General features: G+C 44.1%; 1 protein-coding gene across 6 annotated transcripts in view; it reads left to right on the top strand.

Annotated features, from left to right (window-relative positions):
* LOC128703487 (uncharacterized) overlaps positions 1–27,203 on the top strand; it is a 111,992-nt gene that overhangs the window by 36,032 nt on the left and 48,757 nt on the right. For all 6 annotated transcript variants that reach the window (XM_070104670.1, XM_070104673.1, XM_070104675.1 and 3 more), the window contains exons 3-12: positions 3,675–3,847; positions 8,699–8,859; positions 9,021–9,180; positions 9,591–9,773; positions 10,098–10,170; positions 10,363–10,586; positions 13,753–13,971; positions 24,266–24,409; positions 25,510–25,677; positions 26,400–26,565. In XM_070104670.1, the coding sequence (XP_069960771.1) occupies positions 3,675–3,847; positions 8,699–8,859; positions 9,021–9,180; positions 9,591–9,773; positions 10,098–10,170; positions 10,363–10,586; positions 13,753–13,971; positions 24,266–24,409; positions 25,510–25,677; positions 26,400–26,565 (1,671 nt within the window). The remainder of the gene's footprint in view (positions 1–3,674; positions 3,848–8,698; positions 8,860–9,020; positions 9,181–9,590; positions 9,774–10,097; positions 10,171–10,362; positions 10,587–13,752; positions 13,972–24,265; positions 24,410–25,509; positions 25,678–26,399; positions 26,566–27,203) is intronic.

Below are 27,203 nucleotides of genomic sequence, written 5' to 3'. Positions count from 1 at the left end.
CTGTGCCTTGTGGAACACTGGGAGCGAGTACTGTGCCTTGTGGAACACTGGGAGCCAGTACTGTGCCTTGTGGAACACTGGGAGCCAGTATTGTGCCTTGTGGAACACTGGGAGCCAGTACTGTACCTTGTGGAACACTTGGAGCCAGTACTGTGCCTTGTGGAATACTGGGAGCCAGTACTGTGCCTTGTGGAACACTGGGAGCCAGTACTGTGCCTTGTGGAACACTGGGAGCCAGTACTGTACCTTGTGGAACACTGGGAGCCAGTACTGTGCCTTGTGGAACACTGGGAGCCAGTACTGTGCCTTGTGGAACACTGGGAGCCAGTACTGTGCCTTGTGGAACACTGGGAGCCAGTACTGTGCCTTGTGGAACACTGGGAGCCAGTACTGTGCCTTGTGGAACACTGGGAGCGAGTACTGTGCCTTGTGGAACACTGGGAGCCAGTACTGTGCCTTGTGGAACGCTGGGAGCCAGTACTGTGCCTTGTGGAACGCTGGGAGCCAGTACTGTGCCTTGTGGAACGCTGGGAGCCAGTACTGTGCCTTGTGGAACGCTGGGAGCCAGAACTGTGCCTTGTGGAACGCTGGGAGCCAGAACTGTGCCTTGTGGAACGCTGGGAGCCAGTACTGTGCCTTGTGGAACGCTGGGAGCCAGTACTGTGCCTTGTGGAACGCTGGGAGCCAGTACTGTGCCTTGTGGAACGCTGGGAGCCAGTACTGTGCCTTGTGGAACGCTGGGAGCCAGTACTGTGCCTTGTGGAACGCTGGGAGCCAGTACTGTGCCTTGTGGAACGCTGGGAGCCAGTACTGTGCCTTGTGGAACGCTGGGAGCCAGTACTGTGCCTTGTGGAACGCTGGGAGCCAGTACTGTGCCTTGTGGAACGCTGGGAGCCAGTACTGTGCCTTGTGGAACGCTGGGAGCCAGTACTGTGCCTTGTGGAACGCTGGGAGCCAGTACTGTGCCTTGTGGAACGCTGGGAGCCAGTACTGTGCCTTGTGGAACGCTGGGAGCCAGTACTGTGCCTTGTGAAACGCTGGGAGCCAGTACTGTGCCTTGTGGAACGCTGGGAGCCAGTACTGTGCCTTGTGGAACGCTGGGAGCCAGTACTGTGCCTTGTGGAACGCTGGGAGCCAGTACTGTGCCTTGTGGAACGCTGGGAGCCAGTACTGTGCCTTGTGGAACGCTGGGAGCCAGTACTGTGCCTTGTGGAACGCTGGGAGCCAGTACTGTGCCTTGTGGAACGCTGGGAGCCAGTACTGTGCCTTGTGAAACGCTGGGAGCCAGTACTGTGCCTTGTGGAACGCTGGGAGCCAGTACTGTGCCTTGTGGAACGCTGGGAGCCAGTACTGTGCCTTGTGGAACGCTGGGAGCCAGTACTGTGCCTTGTGGACCGCTGGGAGCCAGTACTGTGCCTTGTGGAACGCTGGGAGCCAGTACTGTGCCTTGTGGAACGCTGGGAGCCAGTACTGTGCCTTGTGGAACGCTGGGAGCCAGTACTGTGCCTTGTGGAACGCTGGGAGCCAGTACTGTGCCTTGTGGAACGCTGGGAGCCAGTACTGTGCCTTGTGGAACGCTGGGAGCCAGTACTGTGCCTTGTGGAACGCTGGGAGCCAGTACTGTGCCTTGTGGAACGCTGGGAGCCAGTACTGTGCCTTGTGGAACGCTGGGAGCCAGTACTGTGCCTTGTGGAACGCTGGGAGCCAGTACTGTGCCTTGTGGAACGCTGGGAGCCAGTACTGTGCCTTGTGGAACGCTGGGAGCCAGTACTGTGCCTTGTGGAACGCTGGGAGCCAGTACTGTGCCTTGTGGAACGCTGGGAGCCAGTACTGTGCCTTGTGGAACGCTGGGAGCCAGTACTGTGCCTTGTGGAACGCTGGGAGCCAGTACTGTGCCTTGTGGAACGCTGGGAGCCAGTACTGTGCCTTGTGGAACGCTGGGAGCCAGTACTGTGCCTTGTGGAACGCTGGGAGCCAGTACTGTGCCTTGTGGAACGCTGGGAGCCAGTACTGTGCCTTGTGGAACGCTGGGAGCCAGTACTGTGCCTTGTGGAACGCTGGGAGCCAGTACTGTGCCTTGTGGAACGCTGGGAGCCAGTACTGTGCCTTGTGGAACGCTGGGAGCCAGTACTGTGCCTTGTGGAACGCTGGGAGCCAGTACTGTGCCTTGTGGAACAGTTTTCACTGTATCATCTTCAGACTTTATTATTCTGTTTACTGTTACTCTGTGTTCTATTTGTTAGGAAGTTATAGATCCATCTACCAACTTTTCTTGTTATTCCTTTATCACGCATTTTGTGTTATTACACCATGGTCACACTTGGCGAAGGCTTTCGCTAAGTCTGTGTATACTATATCTGCATTTTTTGTCCTCTAGAGCATCCAAGACCATGTTATAGTGGTCCAGTAGTTGTGAGAGGCAGGAGAGACCATCCAAGACCATGTCATAGTGGTCCAGTAGTTGTGAGAGGCAGGAGCGACCATCCAAGACCATGTCATAGTGGTCCAGTAGTTGTGAGAGGCAGGAGCGACCATCCAAGACCATGTTATAGTGGTCCAGTAGTTGTGAGAGGCTGGAGCGACCATCCAAGACCATGTCATAGTGGTCCAGTAGTTGTGAGAGGCAGGATAGACCATCCAAGACCATGTCATAGTGGTCCAGTAGTTGAGAGGCAGGATAGACCATCCAAGACCATGTCATAGTGGTCCAGTAGTTGAGAGGCAGGATAGACCATCCAAGACCATGTTATAGTGGTCCAGTAGTTGTGAGAGGCAGGAGCGACCATCCAAGACCATGTCATAGTGGTCCAGTAGCTGTGAGAGGCATGAGCGACCATCCAAGACCATGTCATAGTGGTCCAGTAGTTGTGAGAGGCAGGAGCGACCATCCAAGACCATGTCATAGTGGTCCAGTAGTTGTGAGAGGCAGGATAGACCATCCAAGACCATGTCATAGTGGTCCAGTAGTTGAGAGGCAGGATAGACCATCCAAGACCATGTCATAGTGGTCCAGTAGTTGAGAGGCAGGATAGACCATCCAAGACCATGTTATAGTGGTCCAGTAGTTGTGAGAGGCAGGAGCGACCATCCAAGACCATGTCATAGTGGTCCAGTAGCTGTGAGAGGCATGGGCAACCTGCTGTAAACCCATGTTGCCCTGGGTTGTGCAGCTGATGGGTAGGGGTAAGTGGTAGTGGTAAAGGTTACTGGAAAGTGTTAGTGGTAAGGGGTATTGGAAATGGATTGTGGTAGCGGGTAAGGGGGACGTGTAGGGGGGGTAACTGGTTTTCCAGGTAATATGACTCTTGTGAGATACGACCTTGATGTTCCTTGTGAGGATACAAGAAGAGAGGGAGGGACGGGGACAGGACGGGGACGGGGACCGACGGGAGAGGAGTGAAGGTCAGTACTGAAGTAACATTACACTACATAACTAAGACACGAGTCCTTGCTAGTACTCTACTACTAGTACTCTACTACTAGTACTTACCAGTAACTGACACTACCACTAGTCCTCTATTAGAACTAGTAGTCACCAGTAACTATTACTCTAGCACTAATATTCACTACTAACTAGTACTAGTAGACCACTAGTACTCTATCAGTACTAGCAGTAACTAGTACTCTTCCACTAGCACTCACCAGTAACTAATTAGTACTCTCACTTGTACTAGTGGGACCCGAGGTACCATCTGGGACCCGACTAGTGGACTTCCTACGACACAAGATTCAGCTTGTGGGGACCAAGACTCTTTGTCGTGAGGGAGGCTGTGGTTTGTGTACTGTCGTGGCCACCGTACCTGACCATGAAACTCCTGGTCGAACTAAAACCATCAGTGTCCAGGCCGTAAGTGTCTTTATTGATGAATAACACAAGTGTACAATACCTGGGTGTGTGTATTGATGAATGAAACGAATGTACAACACCTGGGTGTCTTTATTGATGAATAAGACTCATGTACAACACCTGGGTGTCATTATTGATGAATAAGACGCATGTACAACACCTGGGTGTCTTTATTGATGAATAAGACACATGTATAACATACATATTCAGTAGTAATAGAAATATAACAGTAATAGTAGAAATAGTGATAGTGGTAGCAAAAGCAGCAATGATAGCAGTAGTAGTAATAGTAGTGGTTGAAATAGTAGTATAGTAGTAGAAACTGTAGTATAGTAGTAATAGAAATAGTATAGTAGTATTATCAAATAAAGTGCTAAACACACACGGGTCGTGCAGCGGTGCAGTGCAGAAAATTGTGGCGGGGCTATAAACAGCTAGGTAGAGAGGGTATTATAGGCGAGGGGAGAAAAGAGCTGGAAGGGACACGAAGGGCTGTCAAAGTTCGTACAGTAAAGCAGTTGCTGACAAAGTCAAAAAGTGATGGTAATTCCAAGGCAGAACCGTCTGCAAAAATGGAAGACAAGGTAAGAGCAGTAGGACGGCAGCGTCGGTGGAGGTAAGTCCTGCGAGTTTGCTGGTAAACCAGACAATCCACAAGAAAGTAAAGAACCAAAATAGGAACCCGACAAACCTCAGAGAAGAATAGGGTGTCATTCCATGAGATACCGATGGGTGAGGCGAGTACGGCTGATGCGGAGACGAGAGAGCACAGTCACACCAGTACAGCAGCAGTGGTAAGAAGACGGCCACAAACCCAAAAGCAGTTTAGTAGTGTAATTTATGGTGCATGTCCGATCACCGTTGTTGCCAACGGCCATGAAGATGGTCAGACGTGACTAAAATAATCCCTGAATGGAATACCTCTACAGGAAACCGGTGGCTTAGCGCTTCTTTTTATTATAATAATAATAATAATAATAATAATAATAATAATAATACAGGAAACCAGAAGATCAGTCACCACTGACCGTGTAGCAGCATCTTGTGCATTGCCCGGCACATCAACGTGTCCAGGGACCCAACAGAAAACGACATCTTTGCTATTGCTATCCACACGGTACAACCAAATTTAAATGCGAAGAACCAATGGATGAGGGGAATTAAATTGTTTAATGGCCTGTAAAGCACTGAGGGAATCTGAAATGATCACAAACGCCGAAGGAGACATGTGATACGGAGAAGCGCCAGGAGTATGGCATACAACTCGGCGGTATAAATACTAGCCGAGTCAAACAAATGACCCCGGACAACATCGTCAGGGAACACCGCCACAAACCCAACACAGTCAGATTTGGAGCCATCTGTATGAACCGACGGCACGAGCGTGTGACTGGAAGTGATCATGGAAAAAGAGCGAGGAGCAGCCATAGGTAGGAGAGCTTTGGCGTAAGGCAGTACGGGAGAACAGACACACACCATTGGAACCTCCCAAGGGGGAAGGGAAAAGGCAGACGCTACAAACATACAAAAGAGGCAACTAGGGAAAAGACAGGAGTGAGTGGAAATGAAGAGAAAACAGTGAGTAAGCAGAGGTGCCGAACAAATAACTGGCTACTAATGTATGAGACCAACCTACACGAAAAATGAATACGAAGGTCGTGAGAGCGGACAAAGTAACGAAGGCAATGAGCATCATGACGATCAGCTATGGAAGGAACATTAACCTTAGCATAGAGGCCTTCAACAGGGGATGAACAAAAGGCACCAAGGCATAAACGTAAACCCTGATGATGTAGGGGATCTAACTTAGAGTTGTACAAGAAGCCGCAGAATAGACCTCGTTGACATAATCCAGCTTGGACAAGCCTAGGGTGGAATGCAAACTGAGGAGCGTCAGGCGATCTGCTCCAAATGAGCAATGCTCAAGAATTTTAAGAAGATTCAGCCGACCATGGCAAGCTGCCTTCAGAGAGGAAATGTGAGGTTTCCATGTCAACCGGTGATCGAATAGAAGGCCAAGAAACTTTACCGTATCACATTCTGGGACACATGAGCCGTGTAAATACAATGGAATATCTGGGACAAGAGGACGTCTAGTGAAAGTAATGAAATGGGTTTTCGCACTAGAAAAATTAAATCCAGAAGTAGCCTAATGGGAAACTCGGTCAATCACATCGTGAAGGGAGGACGCTACCAGGTGACAGTCAGCGCCTGCGTAAACTATAGTGAAGTTATCCACATAAAGTGACGACCAAATATGCGATGGAAGAACGGAAGGGTAGTGCTGAGGACACAACCTTGGGGAACTCCCTCGGCCTGAACAAAGTCTGAGGAAAGCGAGGCGTCAACAGACATGAAAATGTTTTTCAGATAAAAAGCAGCAAGGAAGGTCGGTAGATTACCGCGGAGGCTCGAGGAGTGGGCCTGGGCTAAGATGTTCTGCCTCCAAGTGGTGCCATGTACCTTCTCGAGATCATAAGACTACTGGGACGGAGTGCTTATTAGCAAAGGCATGTCGCACATGTGTAGCTAAGTGGAACAAGGGGTCCACAGTAGAGCGGCCCTTGCGAAAACCACATTGACGAGGAGAAAGACTATTGTAAGTCTACAAATAACATTGAAATAAATGGTATAAAATACCGACACAATGGGAATAAACACACATGCAGTATAATGTAATCCTTTATTGACAACGTTTCGCCCACACTGGGCTTTTTCAAGTCACAAACAGATCTGTTTGTGACTTGAAAAAGCCCAGTGTGTGGGCGAAACGTTGTCAATAAAGGATCACATTATACTGCATGTGTGTTTATATCTCCAAATACCAGGCCCGGTGGCCTGGTGGCTAAAGCTCCCGCTTCACAAGCGGAGGGCCCGGGTTCGATTCCCGGCGGGTAGAAACATTTCGACACGTTTCCTTACACCTGTTGTCCTGTTCACCTAGCAGCAAATAGGTACCTGGGTGTTAGTCGACTGGTGTGGGTCGCATCCTGGGGGACAAGATTAAGGACCCCAATGGAAATAAGTTACAGTCCTCGATGACGCACTGACTTTCTTGGGTTATCCTGGGTGGCTAACCCTCCGGGGTTAAAAATCCGAACGAAATCTTATCTTATCTTATATCAGACGTCTATTCACCAGTCGTTCCATCACCTTACAGACTACACTGGTCAGAGCAATGGGACAATAGTGAGAGGTATCAAGCCCCGAGGTGCCTGGTTTGTGAAATGGTAGTACAATGGCAGATTTCCATTGTTGAGAGAACCCCTTGTATCCAAACAAGATTGAAAAGACGCAAAAGGACTGTAAGATCTGAAAAATGTAGATGCTGTACATACGGATATGAATATCATCAGGCCCAGTTCCCGATGACCGGCAAATGGAAAGCGTGGACTCTAGCTCTAAGAGTGAAAGGTACGTTATACGGTTCTATCAAATGAGAAGAGAAATCCAAGGGAGATTGCTCCCTGGCAGGCTTAGAAGCGAGAAACGAGGGACAGAGGTGAAGCCCTTGGGAGACACGGTCAAGATAGTTCCCGATTTCTATGGCAACTTCAAGAGGTTCTGCAACGCTAACACCAGGGAGGTACATAGGGACTGGGTCCAGGGACTGGGCCCCGTTGTTTTGATAGCTGAACAAGTTACAAAATAATGAACCATTCACACGTCTACACCTGATCACAACTGCAATGAGCTATTAATGCAATTAGCTTTATTTACAGTAAACAGTCAGGGTATTAAGTATAGTACAGTTTACAACACTATTGTGGAAAATTGCATTTATCTGAATGTAACTAATTATGTACATAACAGTAAATGATGATAAAGATAATTATTATCTATCAATGTTACATAGACAAGTAGGAATTTGGGACACCTAGGTCGCAAAAAATGTGCCCCTTCGATACCTACCACTGTCATAACCACAAGTTGCTCTGGACCTATTAATTAAATGAAATATACATACACCAGGGATACTGGTAAATATATAAATTTGTGGACTGTATATTAAAAATAATAAATGGTTATATACACAATTACATAACAGAAGGAAAATATATCTTAATATCACTCACCAATTTGACTGAAAATTAATGTGTATCATACTCAGAAAACCTCACTCTAACTAAATCTATGAAAATAATGCTGGCCAGAATTACACACAAATCTAGAGCTTATCTGAGGTTCCTGGAGCTGTCTTGTCCAGCCGTCTGATATCTCAAGTTATGCAGGAATGCACATCCACCAATTTCGCCTCCTATTTGAGAGGTGTCAACACAATTTTAACCTCTAGAGCACGAAAAATTCTTCCCATTACACCAACGTTTGTACAAAACTCGAAACCAAGATGGTGAGTCTACTTTTTTTCGATAACATACTTTTTAAAAATACAATATAGGGCATCTATTTACCTATAATTTACCGTATTTCCGGAAAATATATACAGTATTTTCCACAACTATGACTAAGGCACAGTGTGTCCTTCAGCACAAGTGGTATATCAGTTAGCTACAACGGTGGTGGTTTATATCTAGCTGGGGCACATCATGTCTAGCTGGGGCACATCATGTCTAGCTGGGGCACATCATGTCTTAGCTTCAAGTGGTGTCAGGGACGGTGTTCTTGCTGGCATGAGGTTTTCAACTCGCAAAAGTTCTGCTGTATTTGAGTCTTCCCTGGCACTCAGGCCGCAGTCTGAGTGCCAGAGCCACTCAGGAAATTATCCATGCATATGTTGAACATCTGATTACAACTGTGTAATTATAGAGGCCACTGGACATGTATATACAACTTCACAAAATCTCTAACCTCCCATACAGTGCCACTACTAACACTTCTCTCCCCCTACAGTGCCAGGCACTGCTGTACTCGTGCCATGGATGGTCCATCAGTACCATAGAGCACCTGGGTTCTAGGTACGATGGGTACCACCAGCTACAGAAAGCTCTACACGGCTTCTATGGTACACAGTGTGGATACTGCTCTCCTGGGATGATCATGACTATGTATGGGTATGTATACACGGTTCCTGCACCCATTATGTTCCTTTATAATGTTGAGGTACAGTCCCGGACCCATTATGTACCTCTGTAATGTTGGGTACAGTCCCTGGACCCATTATTGTTCGTAGATTAACCATCTTAAAGCCATGTTGTACTGGTGACATTTACAGACAGATGTCCACCAGTGGGACGCTGACAGCTGCACAGGTGGAGAAGTCCCTGGACGGAAACATCTGTCGGTGTACTGGTTATAGGCCTATACTGGATGCCTTCAAGTCCTTGGCTGTAGACGGTGACCCGGCCTTGAAGGAGAGACTTACTGACATTGAGGTAATAACAACCTTACGTTTGTCAGTTGGGAAGATACCTTAAACTATTACACGTATTTTATGTATAAATTCTGGAGGTGGGAAGTAGTGTCTGTACTCTGAAGGATGAGTGAGGATGTTAGTCCAGATTATTATTATTATAATCAAGGGGGAAGCACTAAACCCGTAGGATTATACAGCGCCTATGGGGGGATGGAAGGCATTCAGGCTTAATTCAGGGAACTGGAGCACAGATCCAACTGGAGCACAGATCCACTTCCCTAGATCAAGAGCCCCTCACCAGCGTCAAGGAGCCTTCCTTGAGGGGATTAGTCCAGAGAGTCATCTGAACAGTGTTATCAACACTTCTTGAAAGATGGTAACTCATTGAATGATGGTGAATATTTATTTTTTAAAGAAATAATGTTGCAGGAAGCATACAAAGATGGCTGCCACAAGACAGGAGAATGCAAGGGTAAGTGTGGAAGGAAGCAGCCTGGAGGGATGTGCACTCGCAGCAGTAAACTCGCCACCAGGCCATCCTTGGTCCCTGTCCTCAATGGTCCATTCCTGACTGTAGACTCGGTCCGCTGGTACCATCCAGTCACTTTACAAGTAAGAATCGATTTCTGAAACTGTGTTCATTTGTACTTAGCCACATAAGTGAACATGAAATTCCATTATAAAATGAGCAGTGTGTGCGCGTTAGCTGCACAATTAATCTTCAGTATGTAACTAATTGAGAACAGTTGTTATAGTTGGACTTAGTCATTAAGACTGGTTAGTTGGGGGATGGGGTTTGAAGTATAGGCTGGACAATTATACAAGTGTGTTTTGAGTGAGTGCAAGTTGGACCTGCCTAGCATGGGCCAGTAGGCCTACAGCAGTGCACAATAGCATCTCCTAAACTAATGAAATGTTGTTTGTCATTGTTTCCAGGGGATCTACAATGCTTTGCAGACACTGGGGAGGAACGAGAAGTTCAGGCTAGTGGTTGGCAACACTGGACAAGGTACAGTGGTAGTATACACTGTTAAAATAGTGGTATTGTGCACTGTAAGGTACAGTAGGGTTACACTTGTATTATATATTGTACAAAGTATAGAAGTCTAGGTACAGTGATGATTGCCATTATAGTGTGACTTATTGTTCCAGTCATGGTACTGTTACTCACTGTTCATTTAGTGAACATCTCCCACTGCAGGTGTGTTCAAGAATGACGGACCGTACACTGCGTACATAGCGACCAGCGGCATCAAGGAACTGTACACCGTGAACAACCAGTCACCCCTTGAACTGGGAGCCAACGTCAGTCTGACCAGAGCGATAGAAGTATTCCAGCACCTGGCGACTAGTGACCCTGGTTACTTGTACCTTAAAACCCTGGCTGACCACTGGCAGGTGGTGGCTAATGTATCAGTCAGGAATGTACGTTACTAGTAGACAATTTCTACTTCGTTCTGTTACTGGTAGATAATATCTGTAAGTAGATAAGATAGATGTTTGTGTAAGAATGGCTTCAGTCATCTCTCTTGCAAAGCTCTATTACAGTGATACAGTATTTTAAAATTAACCATGGAGTGGGTAGGAGTTGAACTCGTGGCAGGTGAACTCTGAGCCACAGGCCAGTGTTAACCACCTGGAGCCCTGCTTAACACACTTGCTATGGTTTCAAATCCCAGTCGTTCCCTGCTTTGTTTGTGATCGTGATGTTATGATTTCGTGAATTATTTCTTATTGATGCAACTGAAAAAGGTCATTGTAAATTGAACTTCACATGCAAAAGGCCTCTGTAGTTCATGCTGTTGAATTATGGACGTAATTTTTTGATTACTTATAGAGGAATTTTATAATTATTGTTAAAGGTGAGGGACTGACTCCCTGATCTTCTCCTCTACACTGCTGCTACTATCACCACCTGGATTACCCGGAGAGAGTTCCGGGGGTCAACGTCCCCACGGCCCAGTCTGTGACCAGGCCTCCTGGTGGATCAGAGCCTGATCAACCAGGCTGTTACTGCTGGCTGCACACAATCCAATGTACGAGCCACAGCCCGGCTGGTCAGGTACCGACTTTAGGTGCTTGTCCAGTGCCTGCTTGAAGACAGCCAGGGGTTACCTGGAGGTTATTCCGGGGATCAACACCCCCGCGGCCCGGTCCATGACCAGGCCTCCCAATGGATCAGGGCCTGATCAACTAAGCTGTTACTGCTGGCTGCACACAGTCCAACGTACGAGCCACAGCCCGGCTGATCCGGCACTGACTTTAAGTATCTGTCCAGCTCTCTTGAAGGCAGCCAGGGGCTTATTGGCAATTACCCTAATGCTTGATGGGAGGCTGTTGAACAGTCTTGGGCCCCGGACACTTACGGTGTTTTTCCTTAGTGTATCAATGGCGCCCCTACTTTTAATTGGAGGCATTTTGCATCACCTGCCCGGTCTTTTACTTTCGTAGGGAGTGATTTCTGTGTGCAGATTTGGTAATCCCCCTTGCGTATGCTGGGAGGCAGGTGAACAGTCTCGGGCCCCTGACACTTATTGTATTGTCTCTTAACGTGCTGGTGACACCCCTGCTTTTCATTGGGGGATGTTGCATCGTCTGCCGAGTGATTTTCGTGTGCAAGTTTGGTACTAGTCCCTCTAGGATTTTCCAGGTGTATGTAATCATGTATCTCTCCTGCCTGCATTCCAGGGAGTACAGGTTCAGGAACTTCAAGCGCTCCCAGTAATTGAGGTGTTTTATCTCCGTTATGCGTGCGGTGAAGGTTCTCTGTACATTTTCTAGGTCAGCAATTTTGCCTGCCTTGAAAGGTGCTGTTAGTGTGCAGCAATATTCCAGCCTAGATAGAACAAGTGACCTGGAGAGTGTCATCATGTGCTTGGCATCCCTAGTTTTGAAGGTTCTCATTATTCATCCTGCCATTTTTCTAGCAGATGTGATTGATACAATGTTATGGTCCTTGAAGGTGAGATCCTCCGACATGATCACTCCCAGGTCTTTAACGTTGGTTTTTCGCTCTATTTTATGGCCGGAATTTGTTTTGTACTCTGATGAAGTTTTAATTTCCTCGTGTTTACCATATCGGAGTACATAATTGAAATTTCTCGTCGTTGAACTTCATACTGTTTTCTGCAGCCCACTGAAAGATTTGGTTGATGTCCGCCTGGAGCCTTGCAGTGTCTGCAATGGAAGACACTGTCATGCAGATTCGGGTGTCATCTGCAAAAGAAGACTGCTGTGGCTGACATCCTTGTCTGTCAGATATGAGGATGAGAAACAAGATGGGAGCGAGTACTGTGCCTTGTGGAACAGAGCATTTCACCGTAGCCACCTCAGACTTTACTCTGTTTACTACTACTCTTTGTGTTCTGTTTGTGAGGAAATTATAGATCCATCTACCAACTTTTCCTGTTATTACTTTAGCATGCATTTTGTGCACTATTACGCCATGGTCACACTTGTCGAAGGCTTTTGCAAAGTCTGTACATATTACATCTGCATTCATTTTATCTTCTACTGCATCTAGGACCTTGTCGTAGTGATCCAGTAGTTGCGACAGACCCATGTTGCCCTGGGTTGTGTAACTGATGGGTATCTAGTGGTGTTCTGATGGTGTTCTAGTGGTACACTTTGTAATTATTATTTTACTACATGTAAACCACACAATAACCAAATTCTGTAAACTCAGCATTGTAATCCTTATAGAGAATAAACTTTGAATTGAATTAGGTGGGTGGTGATCTTGCTTCTTAGGGCCCTTTCAAAGATTTTTATGATATGGGATGTTAGTGCTATTGGTCTGTAGTTCTTTGCTATTGCTTTACTGCAACCTTTGTGGAGTGGGGCTATGTCTGTAGTTTTTAGTAACTGGGACAACCCCCGTGTCCATGCTCCCTCTCCATAGGATGGTAAAAGCTCATGATAGGGGCTTCTTGCAGTTCTTGATGAATATGGAGTTCCATGAGTCTGGCCCTGGGGCAGAGTGCATGGGCATGTCATTTATCGCCTGTCCGAAGTCATTTGGCATCAGGATAACATCAGATAGGCTTGTGTTAACCAAATTCTGTGGCTCTCGTAAAAAATTTATTTTGATCTTCGACTCTGTCTGGTTAGCGGCTTGCTAAAAACTGAGTCATATTGGGACTTGAGTAGCTCACTCATTTCCTTGCTGTCATCTGTGTAGGACCCATCTTGTTTAAGTAGGGGCCCAATACTGGACGTTGTTCTCAACTTTGATTTGGCATAGGAGAAGAAATACTTTGGGTTTCTTTCAATTTCATTTATGGCCACCAAACTGAAAACACAAGAGATCTTTCCTGTAATTGTCAGTTGCAAATTATTTTACCACAAGGCTGATGAAGTTGTACGTCTGGCAGTGAGCATCTGGGGGGACTGCAGCTATGCAGCTCCTATGGACGAGCCACCACTGGCTGGCAGCAAGGTGCCAGTAACATCATCTACTGTATGAATTACTAAACATAAAAAAAGTAACTTTTCATTTCTTCTCTTTCAGGTCACCTGCCGCTTCTTGTGTGTTTAAAACAAAAACTGTTGCCTATTATCTTGTATTATCACACCTTGCTTCTCCCAACAGGCTGGTTGTTGGGCTGGTAATCTGATGATGAAACACACTCATCCTGGATTCCAGTCAGACATATTCCTCACCTTGCTGGCTGCTGATGCTGAACTAACCATTGGCAACTCCAGTGATGCTTCCATCACTCATGTGAACCTGGAACAGTTCCTCAAGACTGATATGTCAAGGAAAGTTATACTTTCCATCTCTCTGCCACCTGCAACTGCGAACACCAAGGTAGTGGACTACTGCATGATGTAGATTCCTTCAGTGTCTGGAGGTGGGAAGTACAGTGCCTGTACTCTGAAGGATGAGTGAGGATGTTGTAGTTCTGATATTAATCACTTCCTTTGTAATTAACTACAATTATTAGTTCACTCAGAGAGTTAATTAACAAACGGTACAATTACTAGAGAATTGTATGTTTATTCTGGTTAAGATAAGGTAAGATCAGTTGGGATTTTTAAACCCCGAGAGTTCAACAATGTCTACTTCAGAGATACCTACAATAGACCGTCTATTAACTTGCACTTCTCTAACACATTTTCTCTGCTACACTATTTCAAAATTGTGGCATACTTTCAATGACCACTCTTTGGAATTGGACTAGCACAGTGCCACTTCTGGGATATAAATTAGGAGTTCTGCGTGTTGGACTATGGGATTTTTCCCTCCATCTGGTGATCTCGCAGGCAGCCTGTCTGTGTGTCAGGCCATTGCTTTGTTGGGAGGCCTAGTAAATATGTAAGCAAGTAAGTCGATTTAGGCACACATACACATAAGTACAATTATCATATACTGTAAATTATCCACCAGGATAACCTGTAAAAGTCAGTGACTTATTTTCATTGGAGTCCTTGTAATATTGTATTTAAACCTTAAAAGTTAAAATGGCTAAGAAACTTGACTGTGTGAAAATCAGTTAAAATAAAATGAGTTATACTAGTAAGAAAGTAAACTAAGATATTTACATTAACATTAAAGAGAGGACCAGTACATGAATGTTAGCTATACAAGAAATCACTCTCCTCCCTTTCTGTAGCTTCATTCATTAGGTACCTTGTCTCTTCCTGAACTGGCTGAGGAATGCCTAAACAAGTGTTTAGCACTGGCTGGTTCCACAAGTTTGTTACATCATAATAAGTTTTCTAGCAAAAGTTCTTTAGCAGATCGCACGGCAGCAAGTAATTTCCCTGCTGAATTGCAGGAAATTGTTTGTGAGGGTTGACTGAGCCATGGAAAGTGTTTAATGCTGATGAGACAAGTGTGCACAAAGATGTTAACAAGAACTTGCATCAGTCAGCAAGAGAAAAGTGCTCCAGGATTCAAGGTAGCAAAGGGTTGCTTCAGCTTGCTTCTTTGCAGTAATGCGTCAAGTGATTTCAAGTGTAAGACAACAGTGCATAAGTGTTCGCAATAAAGCTAATAGAATTCTTGGCTTCATATCAAGAAGCATAAATAATAGGAGTCCTCAGGTTGTTCTTCAATTCTATACATCCTTGGTTAGGCCTCATTTAGATTATGCTGCACAGTTTTGGTCACCGTATTACAGAATGGATATAAATTCTCTGGAAAATGTACAAAGGAGGATGACAAAGTTGATCCCATGTATCAGAAATCTTCCCTATGAGGATAGACTGAGGCCCTGAATCTGCACTCTAGAAAGGCGTAGAATTAGGGGGGGGGGGGATATGATTGAGGTGTATAAATGGAAGACAGGAATAAATAAAGGGGATGTAAATAGTGTGCTGAAAATATCTAGCCTAAACAGGACTCTCAGCAATGGTTTCAAGTTGGAAAAATTCAGATTCAGGAAGGATATAGGAAAGTACTGGTTTGGTAATAGAGTTGTGGATGAGTGGAACAAACTCCCAAGTACAGTTATAGAGGCCAGAACGTTGTGTAACTTTAAAAATAGGTTGGATAAATACATGAGTGGATGTGGGTGGGTGTGAGTTGGACCTGATAGCTTGTGCTACCAGGTCGGTTGCCGTGTTCCTCCCTTAAGTCAATGTGACCTGACCTGACTAGGTTGGGTGCATTGGCTTAAGCCGGTAGGAGACTTGGACCTGCCTCGCATGGGCCAGTAGGCCTTCTGCAGTGTTCCTTCGTTCTTATGTTCTTATGTTCTTATAAAACCACCCAGGGCAACACAGGTTTAGAGCAGGTCACTCCTGCCTGTCCCAGCTACTGGACCATTATGACAAGGTCCTGGATGCTTTAGAGGATAAAATACAGATGTAGTATACACAGACTTTGCAAAAGGAAAGCCTTCGACAAGTATGACCATGGTATAATAGTACACGAAATGCGTGATAAAGGAATAACAGAAAAAATTGGTAGATTTGATCTATAACTTCATAATAAATAGAACACAAAGAGTAATAGTAAACAGATTAAAGTCTGAGGCAACTATGGTGAAAAAGCCCTGTTCCACAAGGCACAGTACTTGCTCCCATCCTGTTGTGCATCCTCATATCTGACATAAACAGAGATGTAAGCCATAGCTTCATGTCTTCCTTTGCGGATGACACCCGAATAGCCATAAGTGTTCTCCATCAAAGACACCACAAGACTCCAAGCGAACATCAGTCAAATCTTCAAATGCGCCACTGAAATTAAGATGGTATCAGGGTATACAACAAATTCTAACCACACAGAGTGAAAAATTAATGTGAAGGACCTGGGAGTGATAGTCAGAGGGTCTCGCCTTCAAAAACCACTACAATGTATCTATCTCATCTGCCAGAAAAATTATAGGATGGATAATAAGAACCTTCAGAACTAGGGATGCCAAACCAGTGATGATTCTCTTCAAATCGCTTATTCTCTCTAGGCTGGAACATTGCAGGCAGGCAAAATTGCTGACCTGGAGTGTACAGAGAACTTTCATGGCACACAAGTATGATCAAGCACCGAAATTACTGGAAATAGTTGAAGTCCCTTGATTTGTATTCCCTGGAATGCAGGCAAGAAAGATACATGATAATATACACTCGGAAAATCCTAGAGGGATTAGTACTAAACTTGCACACAAAAATCATTCCCTACAAAAGCAAAAGATTCAGTGGGAGATGCAATATTCCCCCAATGAAAAGCAGGGGCACCACATATACACTAAGACAACATAAAAATTGTCAGGGGCCCAGGACTGTTCAACTGCCTCACAGCATACATAAAGGGGCTTACCAATAGACCCCTGTCTGTCTTCAAAAAGGTGCTGGATAGGCACCTAAAGTCAGTACCTGACCAGCCAGTCTGTGGTTTGTACATCGGTTTGCATGTGGCCAAAAGTAACAGCCTGGTTGATCAGACCCTGATCCACTGTGAGACCTGGTCTCAGAGTCAGGGGGGCATTGACACATGAAACCCTCTCCAAGCATACTCCAGGTATGCCATACCAGTACATAATTTGGAGGTTACACCCGTCAGCATGGATGACAAGAATTATTTATTGACTGCTTTAAGCATTACTTTATTCCTGAAGTCAAGTTGTGCCTGTAGACAGTAAGCCTACTTGCTAGTTCTCATACTTCCCACTGGAGCGAGTTGTTGTGGGCCTAGTTCCCTAAGTCCCTGCCAGAGGGCAGGTGCCTCTCCTTGACCTGTGGCCTACTTGTGAACAGCTCCCCTCCTGGACTGGCTTCGGCACACCTCACACTGCCCATTGTGAACTCCATTACTCCAATAAAGAAGCTAGTCTATGGCTGTATATTTTACCTTCTGTGCTACCTGGCAAATTACTAGACCAACCCTAAAAGACAATTAAAACGTACCTCTCCAGCAAGAATCTTGTCAAGGTTCTCTTCTCTTGATAATTCCCGTACTTGTTGGATGTTAACCCACATGTAAAAATTGTATTTTCATCTCCAAATACATCTTTAGTACAACCACTGGATAGTGTAGTTATTAGATCATTTAAGTTTAACTACACCGAACTTGCACACGAAAATCACTCGCTACGAAAGCAAAAGACTTGGCAGACGATGCAACATCCCCCCCAATGAAAAGCAGGGGTGTCACTAGCACGTTAAGAGACCATACAATAAGTGTCAGGGGCCCGAGACTGTTCAACTGCCTCCCAGCATACATAAGGGGGATTTCCAACAGACCCCTGGCAGTCTTCAAGCTGGCACTGGACAAGCACCTAAAGTCGGTTCCTGACCAGCCGGGCTGTGGCTCGTACGTTGGTTTGCGTGCAGCCAGCAGCAACAGCCTGGTTGATCAGGCTCTGATCCACCAGGAGGCCTGGTCACAGACCGGGCTGTGGGGGCGTTGACCCCCGGAACTCTCTCCAGGTAAACACACAAGTGATGAAAAAACTAGTTGCATCACTGGACACTACCACCTGGCAGTACCAAACATTTGAATAATTTTAACATTGGATATATCAGCTGTGCTAGAAGTGCATGGAAGGAACTGCCACAGTCAACATTAAATGCAGCCTGGGGAAAGTTATGATGAAGTGTAGTGAATTCTTTCACTGGTTTTTCCCTTACACGAGTCAGGTGCAGGAAATAGTTCAGCTGGCAAGAAGATTACCAGGTGATGGCTTTGAAGATGTGAAGGAAGATGTGAATGATCTCTTAGAAGATGATGATGAAGACAAGTCCAGAGGAAATGTTGGCAGAGCTTAATGCACAGATACAAGGGAGGAAGATAACAGAGGAAGATAACAGAGGAAGATAACAGAGGAAGATAACAGAGGAAGATAACAGAGGAAGATAACAGAGGAAGATAACAGAGGAAGATAACAGAGGAAGATAACAGAGGAAGATAACAGAGGAAGATAACAGAGGAAGATAACAGAGGAAGATAACAGAGGAAGGTAACAGAGGAAGGTAACAGAGGAAGGTAACAGAGGAAGGTAACAGAGGAAGGTAACAGAGGAAGGTAACAGAGGAAGGTAACAGAGGAAGGTAACAGAGGAAGGTAACAGAGGAAGGTAACAGAGGAAGGTAACAGAGGAAGATGAAGAACCTGACAAAGATTTATTTCTTTACAAAGGTTACAATGTATAATTATAGTTTTGATTTTAGATAAAAAGAAAGCCACTTCTCATGCCGGGGCATTTCGGGCAGACTAATCCTAATACACTTAAATTTCGGGCAGACTAATCCTAATAATTAAATTTCGGGCAGACTAATCCTAATACACTTAAATTTCGGGCAGACTAATCCTAATAATTAAATTTTGGGCAGACTAATCCTAATACACTTAAATTTTGGGCAGACTAATCCTAATAATTAAATTTCGGGCAGACTAATCCTAATACTTAAATTTTGGGCAGACTAATCCTAATACTTAAGACTACTCAAGTCTAGACAGGTTAAGAGTAATAAATATTTTTTCTTACAATTAACAATGCAACAGTTACATGAACAACTGCATGTTGCTGCTAAACTAGCAGACTTTCAGTGAAGAAGACCCTGGCAAATCTAGGAATACTGCTCTGAAATGGAGTCTAGAGCAGCTGATGATGCCTTACCATCAGCTGTATAATGTATTACAGACCAGAGATGCATTATAAAATTTGTCCATACACCAGTAAAAATATCAACTTTAGTACCAGAACCTCAACCATCCACTTCAGCTCAGTAGGGCTAAAGCATCCCTCTCCACTCTCTTCACAATCATCCACAAACACCAGCAACCACGGTTTAAGGTAGGAAATATTATTTCTGTACCATTTGTACCTCTAAGCAATGCATTAACCCTTTGACTGTTTCAGGCCCCTCTATGAAACTGTCATTCTATGTCGCCAAATATTCGAAAAAAAAAATTATTTTTTCTTATGAAAATGTTAAGATTATTTTTCTGAGTGTTTTAGTCCAAAAAAAAAAAAATTGCCATCAGTACTTACCGAGATATAGAGCCGTGAAGTTTGAAGAAAATGAGCCGCGTATGGCAACAGCAGCGACTGCCGCTCACCCGGTAAACTTTAGTTTACTTGTATTTGAAGATTTTTTGTTTTTTTTCACTATTTTATTTTTTCACATAACTTGTGTGGCGTATGAGACCAAAGTAAGGTGCAATGTACATATATACACTCGTTGTATACAACACAATAAGCACACAAACATAATTATCAATATATTGTTTACAAAACTTGTTTACAAAAACAAACAATACAAAAAATTGTTTATTACTATTGTTCTATAATATATATACCAATGTATAGTCACCGAACATATTCCTAGAAGTTCTGCAGCTTGTGGAACTCTTTGAAACATGTTTTCATACACAGTGGTGTTTTACTCCTCACACATAAAACCAGTGTGTGTGCATTTTTGTGGACTTCTTTTTTTATGTGCAAAGACAAAACACCTTGTCTGAGCAGTTTTCTGCGAAGTATTAGCAGGCAGTTGTGTTATGTAGTTATCCTAGGTAAATGGTCGTGTGTCATCATTCCTTCCTTCCTGATGACACAGTCTTGTGGCTCTTTCTGAGACAGAGCTAGACCGATAGACAGGGAGCTTGACAGACAGACAAATACAGACAGAAATGTTTGTGTACCAGCAAAAACAAAGGGAGGGCGATGGTCATCTAATCTTTCCTTATCAGCTCCACCCTCGTTTACGTTCATCAAAGTCAGCTCTTATCAGATATCTCCCCTTATCTTGTCACTGTCATGGAGTGGACTGTTTTCATGCCTCAAGGGAACATACTACTACTACTTCTACTTCTACTTCTTCAACTTCTACTTCTTCTTCTTCTCCTCCTTCTTCTTCTCCTCCTTCTTCTTCTCCTCCTTCTTCTTCTTCTCCTTCTTCTTCTCCTCCTTCTTCTTCTCCTCCTTCTTCTTCTCCTCTTTCTTCTTCTCCTCCTCCTCCTTCTTCTTCTCCTTCTTCTCCTCCTTCTTCTCCTCCTTCTTCTCCTCCTCCTCCTTCTTCTTCTTCTCCTTCTTCTTCTCCTCCTCCTCCTTCTTCTCCTCCTCCTTCTCCTCCTTCTCCTTCTCCTCCTCCTCCTCCTTGTCTTGTGTGCGAGTGTGTGGCTTATAATTGTTTTGAGTCAGGAGTCGGCAGCTGTCAAAATGACATATTGTCTCATTACTCACTCCCCCTCCCGCCTGTCAAAACAATGGGGTCGGATGCTGCTTCCCCTCCATTCTATCTAATTATCTTTCTCCCTCGTTCTCTTTCAATCGGTCTCTTTCTATCTGTCTGTCTATCTCTGTCTCACAGATACACATAAATACAAGTATACATGGTGTAAATTACCTAGGATAACCCAAGAAATCCAAAGTGCTATACTCTGCTTGAAGATGTGAGTAAAAGTGATGACACAGTCTTGTGGCTCTCTCTGAGACAGAGAGCTAGATGGACAGACAGGGAGCTTGACAGACAGACTAATAGACAGAAATGTTTGTGTACCAGCAAAAACAAAGGGAGGGCGATGGTCATCTAATCTTTCCTTATCAGCTCCACCCTTGTTTACGTTCATCAAAGTCAGCTCTTATCAGATGTTATCTCCCCTTATCTTGTCACTGTCATGGAGTGGACTGTTTTCATGCCTCAAGGGAACATACTACTACTTCTACTTCTTCAACTTCTACTTCTTCTTCTCCTCCTTCTTCTTCTCCTCCTCCTTCTTCTCCTCCTCCTTCTCCTCCTCCTTCTTCTCCTCCTCCTTCTTCTTCTTCTCCTTCTTCTCCTCCTCCTCCTTCTTCTCCTTCTCCTCCTTCTCCTTTTCCTTCTCCTCCTCCTCCTCGTCTTGTGTGCGAGTGTGTGGCTTATAGTTGTTTTGAGTCAGGAGTCGGCAGCTGTCAAAATGACATATTGTCTCATTACTCACTCCCCCTCCCGCCTGTCAAAACAATGGGGTCGGATGCTGCTTCCCCTCCATTCTATCTAATTATCTTTCTCCCTCGTTCTCTTTCAGTCGGTCTCTCTTTCTATCTGTCTGTCTATCTCTGTCTCACAGATACACATAAATACAAGTATACATGGTGTAAATTACCTAGGATAACCCAAGAAATCCAAAGTGTTATACTCTGCTTGAAGATGTGAGTAAAAGTGATGACACAGTCTTGTGGCTCTCTCTGAGACAGAGAGCTAGATGGACAGACAGGGAGCTTGACAGACAGACAAATACAGACAGAAATGTTTGTGTACCAGCAAAAACAAAGGGAGGGCGATGGTCATCTAATCTTTCCTTATCAGCTCCACCCTTGTTTACGTTCATCAAAGTCAGCTCTTATCAGATGTTATTTCCTCTTATCTTGTCACTGTCATGGGGTGGACTTTTTATTTTCTTGCTTCAAGGGAACAATATTATTACATCATCTTCCTCCTCCTCCTGCTCTTCTCCTCCTCTTCCTCTTCTCCTTTTCCTATTCCTCCTCCTCCTCTTCCTCCTCCTCTTCCTCTTCCTCCTCCTCCTCTTCCTCCTCCTCTTCCTCCCTTCCTCCTCCTCCTCCATTGCTTTTGGTCTCAAACTCCTCCAAATCATGAAATTGATCTTCACTGACACTTCCATCTGTGTTAGAGCATCACTTGGGAAGAGAAGAGTCCCAGATTTGCTGGGGAATCACATATTTCTTACCACTAGACATGCTGAAAAAGGACAACTGAAATGGCATTCCCACAATGCACCACTGGCTCCCCAATTTTTTTTTATATGGTGCACACTGACCATGGAGACCCATTCTCTCACATGTGGGCCTACCAGCTTTCTCCTGCTTGATTTGAAGCCGCTAGAATTTATGCGTATAAATACATCAGAAACAGTGGCGCGTAAGACGTATATATACGGCGTAAACAGTCAAAGGGTTAAACATAATGCATCACAACAATGAACAACAATTACATTATTTTTATTTTTGTAAGATTTGGAGACCTAGTTAAGTTTAATATGTTTATTATGCACCCCATACCCATCCCGTGGGCGGTAGTCAAAAGATTACAGAGGTACATAATGGGTCCAGGGACTGGACCTCAAAGTTTTGATGGCTGAGCAAGTTAGAGGTAATGAATTCACAATTTACAAAGGTAATGAACTCCAGGTAGGTCTAGTCACAATCATGACAAGTTACAAAGGTATTAACAGATTATAGAGGTACACAATGGGTCCAGGGACTGGGCCCCAAAGTTTTGATGGCTGAACTAGGTACAAGGTAATGAACTCACAAGTTACCAAGGTAATGAATACTGTAAGAATGGTTACTTGCATTTATACATGGCTACAATCATGAACAAATTTTAGAGTAATGAGCAATTCACACTTCCACACCCGGTCACAACTGTAGTGAGTTATTGGTGCAAATATTGATTGTTGAGGTGCACACACACACACACACACACACACACACACACACACACACACACACACACACACACACACACACACACACACACACACACACACACACACACACACACATAAATACACACACATAAATACACACACATAAATACACACACAAACACACACAAACACACACACACTCATACACACACACTGTACACTGTGTATGTTAGGCCCATACTGGAGTATGCAGCACCAGTCTGGAACCCACACCTGGTCAAGCACGTCAAGAAGTTAGAGAAAGTACAAAGGTTTGCAACAAGGCTAGTCCCAGAGCTCAAGGGAATGTCGTACGAGGAAAGGTTAAGGGAAATCGGACTGACGACACTGGAGGACAGAAGGGTCAGGGGAGACATGATAACGACATACAAGATACTGCGGGGAATAGACAAGGTGGACAGAGATAGGATGTTCCAGAGAGGGGACACAGGGACAAGGGGTCACAACTGGAAGCTGAAGACTCAGACGAGTCACAGGGACGTTAGGAAGTATTTCTTCAGTCATAGAGTTGTCAGCAAGTGGAATAGCCTAGCAAGTGAAGTAGTGGAGGCAGGAACCATACATAGTTTTAAGAAGAGGTATGACAAAGCTCAGGAAGCAGAGAGAGAGAGGATCCAGTAGCGATCAGTGAAGAGGCGGGGCCAGGAGCTGAGTCTCGACCCCTGCAACCACAATTAGGTGAGTACAATTAGGTGAGTACACACAAATACACACACACACACACAAACACACACACAAACACACACTCATATACACACACACACACACACACACACACACACACACACACACACACACACACACACACACATAAATACACACACACACACAAACACACACACACACACACATAAATACACACATAAACACACACACATAAATACACACACACACACACACACACACACACACACACACACACACACACATTTTTTGGGGTACAAGGTACCTAACCCTATTTTTCCCATACATTCTTCAGTTTCTTTTACACAATTTTTGTCATGCATACAATTTTCAGGAGCATAACTACCATGTTAATCAACAGTCTACTGTACTTCTTAGATCTCTACTTCAAAGATATCTATTTCAAAGATCTCTACTTTTGGCAGCAATTAAATACATATAGTATATATACATAAAATTACATCGATTACAATACATATAAAATAATAATAAAAGCAATATATCAGTATATACATATAAAATTATGGTAACTTTATTTCAGCTACGGACCTTCAAGATCACACCGAGGGCTGTCAATGCACATGCATACGTCAATGCTTGTTTTAAGATGGAATTGAATGCTGGAGATGGCTTCAAGGTCCTCACGAAACCCACTCTCTTATTGGGAGGAATTAATCCCCAGTTTGTAAGTTGTTACTGTTACTCTGACAGTTGTTACTGGTACTGTACTATGACAGTAATCAGTCAGTCCCCACAGCATCTAAGTCACTGTTTCCTGTCAATTGGGTTTGGGTATAATTTTTTGTGCCATGCACTGGTCTCAGACCAAGCAGCATTAGGAATAATATTAGGAGATAAGTAAATAATGAAAATTATTGTTATAGGTATGCAGTTAGAAGCCTGAGTAGATCTATAACCCACTATGATAACATGAACATAGATAAGTATGTTTATGGAGCAACGTGCAATGTGAACAGACTGATGTTGTAGTGGCCAGACTTAGGCTTGGTTACAAGTACTGACTGATGTTGTAGTGGCCAGACTTAGGCTTGGTTACAAGTACTGACTGATGCTGTAGTGGCCAGACTTAGGCTTGGTTACAAGTACTGACTGATGTTGTAGTGGCCAGACTTAGGCTTGGTTACAAGTACTGACTGATGTTGTAGTGGCCAGACTTAGGCTTGGTTACAAGTACTTCTGGCAGTTTGGGGGAGACACAGATGATGATCAAACTAAATGTAAATTATGTGATCAGACATATGGTCACTCTTGAACACTATGTGCTTAATTGTCCACTTATTGAGGAATACAGAGACACAGTATAATAACCTATGTGACATGTCAAGATATCTTAAGGAGATGCTTGTCTCGGAGATTCTTGTAGGTTTAGATATTGCTCGTAGCAACAGGCAGTTACTCATTGTGTTTGTGAATTTGGTTACTTATGGGTCCTGGTCGTGTAATATGTTTGTTGAAATCTCCTGTTAGTAGTAGGTGGTCTTTATTCATGTGTGCATCAGTAATCATGTTTCCTATTTTTTCACTAAAGTGATAAATGTTTGACTGTGGTACTCTGTAGATGTTTACAACTGTGAGGGGTTTTTGCAGGTCTTTTGATTTAATCCTACAGTAGAGAAGAAATTAAGTTTGTTGGCAATGTCTGAAGGCTGGATACATATATTCACAGATATACTGAGAGAAACATACACCAACAGATATACTGAGATACATATACATGTATGTACATACTAAGATACGTATAAGGAGAGATACATATATTAACAGATACATGCTGCCAAGACTGAGAATTTCTTGCTTAACAAGAAAGTGAGTGATGTTAAGACACTGTTGGATGCTGCTAAGATTATGGAGAGGGAGATAATACCAGACAGCCATCCACAAGATGCTTCGCCAGAGTACCGCAAGTCTCTAGCCGTCTCTCTGTTCTATAAGGTTAGTACTGAGTCTCTTACTGTCTCTGTCCTCCACAAGATCAAGATCTCCTAAAACTGTAGAGTACTGGACTCTAAGGTCAAGGGACCAGAGTTCAGTTTCCGGAACAGGCGGAGACCTGGGATCAGTCTCCTTACACTTCTCTATACCTTAATTCTCCTCTTCCTATCTCTCATCTCCCTTCCCCTTCTCATTATCCTTCCTGTACACCCTCCTCACTTTTCCCTCCCCCCTTCCCTACGTCTTCTCTCTTTTCTCGCTCCTCTCCTCCTACAAAAACAATCTTTCCATTCAATTATTGATGTAGAATGTCATCTAAGTAATTTAGTAACTCTAAGTACAGGTACACGTATGTACAATTATCACACATCGTAATGTGTAAGACATGCATGTTGTAAGAAGCGACTAAAATACCAGGAGCAAGGGGCTAGTAACCCCTTCTGTATAAATTACTAATTTTAAAAATAAAATCTTTTGTTCTTTTTAGGTCACCTAGCCTCAGTGAGACATAACCAATGTGTTGAAAAAAAAGTAACGTGTAAATTCTTCACCGTTACAACACAAAAAAAGCCAGCCAAGTGACTTATTTCCATTGTGGTTCTTGTGATATATTATTACTTAAAGCCCAGCTGTAAGAAACGGTAGAATTCATGGTAGTAACCAAAGAAACTATTTAAAACCCATATAGCATGTGTTACAGCTCCGATGTATTCGACTTTCAGACAGTGGTGGGGTTCCTGGGTGAGAAAGTCAGTCCCAGGTTCCAGAGTGCCGGACCCAACATTGTACGACCACTTTCATCTGGTCGACAGAGTTTTGATATGAACCAGGAGACCTGGCCAGTAGGTGAACCTGTACCGAAGCTGGAGTCAGCAATACAGATATCAGGTAATTGAGTAATGACCTCTTACTGGTACCTTATGTCAAGGTGTATAAATAATGAATAATAATAATTATAATGGTAATTATAAAAGTAGCCACAATAATAATTAATAATAATAATGTGGGATGTAGATGGGGTGACAGTGATAGGTTGGTAGACAGCAACCACCCAGGGAGGTACTACTGTCCTGCCAAGCGAGTGTAAAATGAAAGCCTGTAATTGTTTTACATGTCGGTAGGATTGCTGGTGTCTTTTTTTTTTTTCTGTCTATTGAACATACGAGATTTCAGGCAAGTCTTGCTACTTCTACTTGCACTTAGGTCACACTACACATACATGTACAAGGATATATGTACACACCCCTCTGGGTTTTCTCTATTTTCTTTCTAGTTCTTGTTCGTGTTTATTTCCTCTTATCTCTATGGGTAAGTGGAACAGAATTCTTCCTCTGTAAGCCATGCGTGTCGTAAGAGGTGACTAAAATGCCGGGAGCAAGAGGCTAGTAACCCCTTCTCCTGTATACATGACTAAATTTGAAAGGAAAAACTTTTGTTTTTCCTTTTGGGCCACCCTGCCTCAGTGGAATACGGCTCATACGTTCAAAGAACAATAATAATAGTAATGTGGGATGTAGATGGGGTGA

This window comes from Cherax quadricarinatus, chromosome 93, assembly GCF_038502225.1.
Source record: "Cherax quadricarinatus isolate ZL_2023a chromosome 93, ASM3850222v1, whole genome shotgun sequence".
Lineage (NCBI taxonomy): Eukaryota > Metazoa > Arthropoda > Malacostraca > Decapoda > Parastacidae > Cherax > Cherax quadricarinatus.
This window is presented reverse-complemented; position numbering and strand designations above follow the sequence as displayed.